We start from the raw sequence: 7956 nt of genomic DNA, 5'->3' as shown, positions 1-7956 counted from the left end.
GTAGATATGAAATGTTTTCGGGTTTTTTGTTATGATCCCCTCTTTTATGTATGATTTTTCACTTGCCTTGGCTTTTAAGAAAATTCTTTAGATTTACCTTGTTAGATTTTGATCAAAAGATAGGTAGGAGGAGTTAATTTAACAATTGCATGCATTTATTGGGATCGGCAGAGTTGGGCACATCCATTTTAAGAGATTTTGTATGAAATCCCCAAAACAATGAGATAGTGAGTTCAAATAATTTTATTTTAACTCGATCCAAGATGTGATTATAGATCTAAATAAATTCTCCAATAGTCCATTATAGATCTGATTTGTATTAGATCTATAGAAACAAAATAGAACAACATAACAAGAAACAAAATAGTACTACAATATTTATACTTATACTCCATAAAATAAACAGCATGTAGATTACATTACAGCTACAAATATGAACATCAATAAGCATAACAAGTGTCTTCTCCCGGCCAAGCAAGAAAAAAACCAGCTGTGAACCAAGGTAAGAAGAGATTTTACAATAATATAAACTACAAGTAGCACTGCAATTGTCAAAAATTCCATTGCAGTAACCACCCATCTAAGAAACTAAAATCTAGTTACATCATATCATATACTTTATAGTAATAGTAATGCATTGAGATAATCTTCCCTAGAAAAAAAAAAATACATATAAAGACCAAACTTCACAGAGAATCCCAATCAATCTCATAAGAGGGGTACTTCAGCAAATTAAAATTTTCTGAATCACCTTCCCACTGTGGCTCACCAACATCACCAAAAGTCAGATCAGAAAGTGGTGAAGAGCCTTCAGAGCCTTCACTCTCAGTCATCACCGGAGAAAGCGAAACCTCAACCTTACAACACCCTTCTAAACCTGAACCTGAACCTGAACTGGAAACCTTGTTCAAATCATCAACAGACTTCTCCACGGTCGAAGGTGGTACGGGTACCACCTTCGACGCAGCTTTGGACCGAGCCGCTGGTGTTTTCTTAGGCTTCTCTGACTTTCCCTGTTTCTGCATCTCAGCTAAACCTTCACAAATAGCTTGAAGTTTAGCATCAACAGAAGAAGGAAGAGGCTTATACTCACCAAACTCACCACCAACGCCAATACATGAACCTTGGTGTTTCAGATTCGGGAAATTCAGCCTAGCGAAGTCACCACGAAGCTTATAAGCAGCTTTATCATAAGCCAAAGCAGCTTCTTCTGCTGTATCAAACGTACCAAGCCAAAGCCTGGTACGGTTCTTAGGTAGTCTGATCTCAGCAACCCATTTTCCCCAGTGCCTTTGCCTCACCCCTCTGTATAGCTTCGTGGGCTTTGAAGGAGTACTACCCACGTGCTTCATAGGGATCGGCTTCGGGCTGAGGAAGCTAAGAGTGTTACTGAGACTGAGACGTTGCTGTTGTTGGTGTTGTTGCAAGGTAAAGTTTTGAAGTTGGATTTGGGATTGAATCTGGTTGATTTGAGATGGGGTCAAATGGTTAAGACCAAGAAGAGAAGAAGAAGGAGTAGAAGATGGTTGTTGAACAAAGCCTATGAAGTTCGTAGAACAACCATCATTGTAGAAAGAAGGGAAAGAAGAGAGAGAAGGTTCAGCGAGAGAATAAGAAGAACAAGAAGGTGATGGTGCAGTAGATATTGGGGAAGGACTTTTGATAAAAGGTTCAAGAACTTCCATTAATTCACCTCTAAACGGATCTGCATAAGGATCCATGTGAAGTTGTGTGTTACTGTATAAATCCATCATAGCTGCCATATTTCCTGCGAAAATTAACACCCGTATCTTTCTAAAATTGAAGAACAGGTTAATTAAAGAAAAAAAATTAAACAAGGGATATGGAAGGGATTTTAAATAGACAATCCTTTCAAAACCTTGAAATAAGAAAAACAAAAGAGCCTCAAAAGGGATCAAAAACAACCCTCTTGTGGCTAAAATTTACAAGTAAAATAAAAACTGGATCTCGATTCTGAAAACACCTGGCTTTCGAAAAATTCTTCTAAGTTTGTGACTTTTTCTTTGATTAAAAGACAAACCCAAAAATCATAAGTTGAAAGACAGATAATTAACAGAAAGGGATTCAGAGAAGCGGGGAATTACAGAAGGGGAATAAAATAACAAAGATCAGATAATAATCAAAATCAACTACACAACACAAATCTAAAAGCTCTTGAGAATAAGAAGAATTTCTTTTGTTTTGTTTACCTCTCGCCACTCTGATTTTGCCTATAAGACTCTCACTCATTATATAGCAACTTGTCGTCACATTTGTTTCTACTATTATCAACTGATTGAGGTAATAGCCAATTATGTAATGACGCGTGTCCTTGGTTTCTGTATACTCGACACGTGTCGGTTTTGTAATTACACGTGTCGGTATGATTAGTGCAGTTATTTTCTATTAATTTTGTCGTTAATCATGTTGACATTATTTGTACGCGTTTATTCCAATAGTATTATATTTTTAATTTTGTGATTTTTTTATAAATTGATGATGCGCAATGTGCACCTTTCTTTTTCTGCTTTATTTATTTTGCGTCCATTGTACGCGTCCATGATTCAAAGTTGATTTAATTTAAGTGGCTTGGAAGTTTCAACTTGTAGATAAATTATTATGAAATCAAAGTCTATATCAGTTGAACTAATAATTCAGTTTTTTAAAAAAAGTGGGAATTGAAATTAGAAATCGTGAATGGGAAGATAATGTAAATTTATGAGGAGGACGTAAGTGTCCCAAATGAGATGCGGGCAGCCGTTTTATCTTTTGTCTGTGGCTCAGAGTTAGTAACAGTTTTTAATCAAAAGTCTTTTGTTTGTTTATTTAATATCTCAACTTAACTTAACTTGAGCACTATAGTTTTGATTTGTATATTAAATTCAAATAGGTTGGATTGATACAAAAAATAATAAATAAACTAGACTGGCAAAAAATAATAAATAAACTAGACTGGGAAAGTTCTCTCTTGTAGAAAACTAAAAATTGTTAGGTCATTGGAGTATATAAGTAAAATTCTTAGACATAAATTTTTTTTCTCAACTTTGTTATCACCGTCACTTCATAATTTTAACGAAAAAAATAAATTTAAAATAGAAATATAAATACATTTTGATGAATAAATTAGTAGAGATGATTTCTAAGTGTTATTCAAGAAAAATAAATTAATAATATAATTTCTAAATTATCATTATATCTTTAATTTTAGAATATAAATGTATGAATAATTGTTAATGTATATAGATGTCAATTAACTCTTTAGTATTTTAGATTTATATAATTTAGAAATTAAATTAAAATGAATAAAATATTAAAGTTGAATTGATAATAATTTGTTAAAAATGAACGAAGAATCTAAAGGAAAAAAAAAATGATTGGCCATGTGGTCCAAGACAACTAACATCGCTTCTTGTACATACCACATGATACTGTCGAGTATCAACAATGATCATTGGTTAAGCACTTAGAAAAAAAATCATGGATTGTACGTAGTATTTCATAATAGAGATGTTTGCGGTGCAGTTTGAATGGTTATAACGTTAAAAATCATCTGAACTGCGAGAGAGAAAAATGTGTGGTTTGATTGACTTTCAAAAATAAAACTGAATCAAATCAAACCAAATTAATATGGTTTGGATTGGTTCAATTGATTCGGTTTTTATAAATATATATATATATATATATATATATATATATATATATATATATATATATATATATATATATATATATATATATATATTAAACCATATATACACATATAGAAGAAAATATAATTTTGTGTTTAGCCGTTCATACATTAGTATAAAAAATTTATAATTGTCAAAATAAGATTATAATTTGATACATAAAAATGCTCTTACATTTTTATCTTAGGTTTAAAGAATGACATATATGAAATTGCTTTCGTAAATAAATATTATGCAAAGAATACGATAAAATATATTTTGTTAAAATAATATTTATAAATGAATAATATTTTATTTTTTAATGATATATAAATTTAAATAATTTCATACAAAGAATATGATAAATATACACATAATACTAGTTGATTTCTCTAAAAAATTAAAAAAAAATATTAGTAATATTTTATAATATAGTGCGGTTTGATTTGGTTTGGTTCGGTTTGCAAAATACAACCGCAAACTGAACTAAACCACACGATTCCACTAAAAAATGAACCGAACACATCGAAACCAAATGTAATTTTATGATTTTCTATTAGACCGATTTGATTTTGAACATTCATATTTCAGAAGCTGTTTTGAAGTAGAATAGAAAGCATTAAAGTAGAGAAATTGGTTGATCTAAAGTTGAAGAAACGAAATTATTGTTAAGGTGTGATGTCATGATTACATATAAAAGGAGAAAGAGAAATTTTTTTATCCACTAAGAACCATTTTTGTTATGATAAGTGTTTGTAAAATATAAATTCAATATTGAAATTATTTAATTAAATAAATGTAACATAAAGTTTAATTAATATAGTTAAAATTTAACAAAATAAATAGTAAAAGATATATTTTTTATCGGACGAATATACATACAAAAATTTCTTAGGATTATTTTGCAAATTTAAAATGGATGTTATGCTCAATATGAAAAAGACTCGATTGTCATTTTAACACTATTCAATCCGTTTAGTGCAGGCTAGTTCTAAAGCTCACGGTGGATTTTATGCCATTATCTACTTAGTTAAATTAATTTTTTAATAAAAATGTTTTTTTTATTAAAATCAAATTACATTACAAATTAAAATAAAACAATCTTAAAATATTTTTCATATTTAATATTGACTACATATTTAATATTCTAAATTATCAAAACTAAAAAATAAAGTACATAATAAAATAAACGAGGATGATTCGGGGGCGTGTTCAGGGTGGATAGTAATGTCTCATTACCCGACACGTCCCCATATTTTGTACTCGAAGAAACCTCAAACCCAAAATCAAACATAGTCAAAATAGGTTTTCCCCCTCGGGGTGACTTCGCATAGGTACCCACGAATACAGGTTATATTGTCATTCCTAAAAACAAGAGATTCTCCAACCACTCATCATACGATTTTAAACATAATTTACTTTACCTCTGTTTGATCTCATTAACTGACTTGGGTGTTTGAGTTTTAATCTTGTAGGTTCACTCTCATGCAATTGCGTTGTCGATCTGCACCATCGTATCTAGAGTCCACCTCATCAGTTCATCAATAATTCTGGTTCCCAAACAGAATAGTGTCTTTGTATGTGGGAATAGACTTTTGATTCTTGCGTATTTCCACAATCAGATCTATTTTGATTCGAAAACCTCGATCGTTGTAACAGTTACGTTAAGATGAAGAAAATGATGTCTTATGTTGTTTCCAAGAGCATATTGGATTCCTTTATTCCAAGACCACCTTCGATCTTTGTTATGGATATGATCAGTGGTATTGGCTAGCAAAAAAGAACCTCCACCACAAATTTATCTCAAATCGAATGTGTAAATCGAGAGCTAGGGAAAGACAAATCGGTCTTAAGGTTTTGAGACCACGAGAAAGTGGATGTGGTTCCTTACACGATGCTTCTACTAGTCCTAATTGCAACCATAGAAACCCACTATGTGTTAGGGATCCTCTTTGAAAATGGGAGTTCGTGCAACCTAATGTACCTCATAATCTTCATGAAGTTAGATGAAGACAAGTGCCACCTAATCTTCAATGATTCATCAACTCGTCCATGTGGAGTTGTAGATCTACTAGTTTCCTTTGGATAATGGAGGAACCAGAAGGATTGTGAACATTCACTTCCTCGTAGTGCCTTTTGAAAGCGTCTACAACGACATTCTTAAAAGGTCGTTCTTGGCAATGCTTGATGCAGTGGCTTCCACGGTCCATTTGAATATGAAATATCACAACGAATCCAACATTTTGTAATTGTAGTCGACCAATATGGAGCACATCATATACATGAGACAATATTCAAGAATCCCTTAGAAACCAATATCGTCTCTAAGAAAAGAAGAAAAAAACTTGTGAAGAATTTAACGTAGTTGATCTCGATGTATGGGAAGGAAAAGTCCTATAAGATCTTGATTCATCTATCGGGATCATGATGAAAACCACAAGGCCGATTCCAGATGGCGACTTCAAATTCGTGTAACTTGAGGAAAATCCAGCACTATAGATTCAAGTAAGTGTCGATCTTTCGACCAGGGTGAAGAAAGGACTTGTTGAATGTTGACCTTTTTGCCATCTCTCTCCGTGAGATGTATGGCATAGACTTGAGTATGGCGTGCCATCAACTGGACATCTTTCCTTGTGCCTTATATGTGTCATAACAAAGAAGGTGGATGTAACACCCCAAAATAATTAGATTATTATTTAGTTGTTTTATGATGAGTATTTGTGAAGTGTTTGTGAATATATGACGTTTTGGTGAATTATTGATACTTTGAGATGTAATGGGAGGGTTGCATTGTGGGGTATGAAAAAAGGTATTGCTTAGTTTGTCTATGCTTGTTTGACTTGCCAGAAGTTGAAGATTGAACATCAAAAGCTTTTGGGTCTAATGCAACCGTTGAACATTCCGGAATGGAAGTAGGATAGTATTTCAATAGATTTTGTGTCGGGATTGCCGAAGATTATGAATGGTAATGATTTGATTTGGGTGATAGTGGATAAATTGACTAAATCGGTGCATTTCTTACCGATGAAAATCAACCATTCCATGCAGAGGTTGGCTGATATGTATCTTTAAGAAATTGTAAGATTACATGGTATACCTTCGAGTATTGTTTCAAATAGAGACCCAAGATTTACGTCGAGGTTTAAGGAGAGTTTATAAATTGCCTTAGGTACTAAGTTAAGGATGAGTTTGGCTTACCATCCGCAGACGGACGATCAGACTGAGAGGACTATCCAGTCTTTGGAAGACTTGTTGAGGGCTTGTGTGTTGGAACAAGGAGGTGTTTGGGACAACCACTTGCCATTAATTGAGTTTACATACAAAAACAGTTATCATGCAAGCATTGGTATAACGTCGTATGAAGCATTGTATGGTAGGAGATGTAGAACTCCATTGTGTTGGTATGAGTCCGGCGAGAGTATTGTGCTCGGACCTGAAATTGTGCAAGAGACGACTGAAAAGATTAAAATGATTCGAGAAAGGATGAAAGTTTCTCAGAGTCGGAAGAAGATCTATCATGATAAGAGGAGGAAGGCGCTTAAGTTCCAGGTGGGAGATTATGTGTTTTTTAGAGTTACTCTTGTGACTGGTGTTGGTAGGGCTTTAAAGTCCATGAAGCTTACACCGCATTTTGTTGGTCCATATCAGATCTTAGAGAAGATAGGTGAGGTGGCCTATCGGATTGCTTTACTACCATCGCTTGCTAACCTTCATGATATGTTCCATGTGTCTCAATTGAGGAGATACATTACAGATCCTTCTCATGTGGTCCATGTGGATGATGTACAGGTGAGAGATAACATAACTGTTGAGATGTCACCCATACGAATAGAGGATCGAGAGGTGAAATAATTGCGCGGTAAGGAAATAGATTTGGTGGAGGTAGTATGGGGAGGACCAGCTGGTGTGAATGTTGGATTTGGGAACGTGAATATCAGATGAGAGAGTCTTATCCGATTTTATTTCTGCCAAGTAATTTTTTAGGGCGAAAAATCCTTTCAAGTAAGGGAGATTTGTAACACCTCAAAATAATTATATTATTATTTAATTGTTTTATGATGAGTATTTGCATTGTGAAGTGTTTGTGAATATATGACATTTTGGTGAACTTTTGATGCTTTGAGATGTGATGTGTGGGTTGCATTATGGGGTAGGGCTTTATAAGAGGACTGTGAGGATTAATTGTATTTTAGATAATTAGTTTAATTATTTAGAATTATTACTATTATTAGAATTTAAATAATAAGTTGGATTAATTAGATTTAATAATATTATTTAGAATTATTGT

The 7956-nt window shown here is 33.1% G+C and overlaps 1 protein-coding gene across 1 annotated transcript; it reads right to left on the bottom strand.

Annotated features, from left to right (window-relative positions):
* Nucleotides 1–394: 394 nt before the first annotated feature.
* LOC131662045 (ethylene-responsive transcription factor RAP2-4-like) lies at nt 395–2234 on the bottom strand. The gene has a single exon (XM_058931725.1). It carries the CDS (start codon nt 1761–1763, stop codon nt 687–689), a length of 1077 nt encoding a protein of 358 aa, XP_058787708.1. The 5' UTR covers nt 1764–2234; the 3' UTR covers nt 395–686.
* Nucleotides 2235–7956: the final 5722 nt, after the last annotated feature.

The sequence above is a fragment of the Vicia villosa genome, linkage group LG3 (assembly GCF_029867415.1).
Source record: "Vicia villosa cultivar HV-30 ecotype Madison, WI linkage group LG3, Vvil1.0, whole genome shotgun sequence".
Taxonomy (NCBI): domain Eukaryota; kingdom Viridiplantae; phylum Streptophyta; class Magnoliopsida; order Fabales; family Fabaceae; genus Vicia; species Vicia villosa.
Note: the sequence above shows the minus strand (reverse complement) of the source record. Positions and strands in the feature narration are given on the sequence as shown.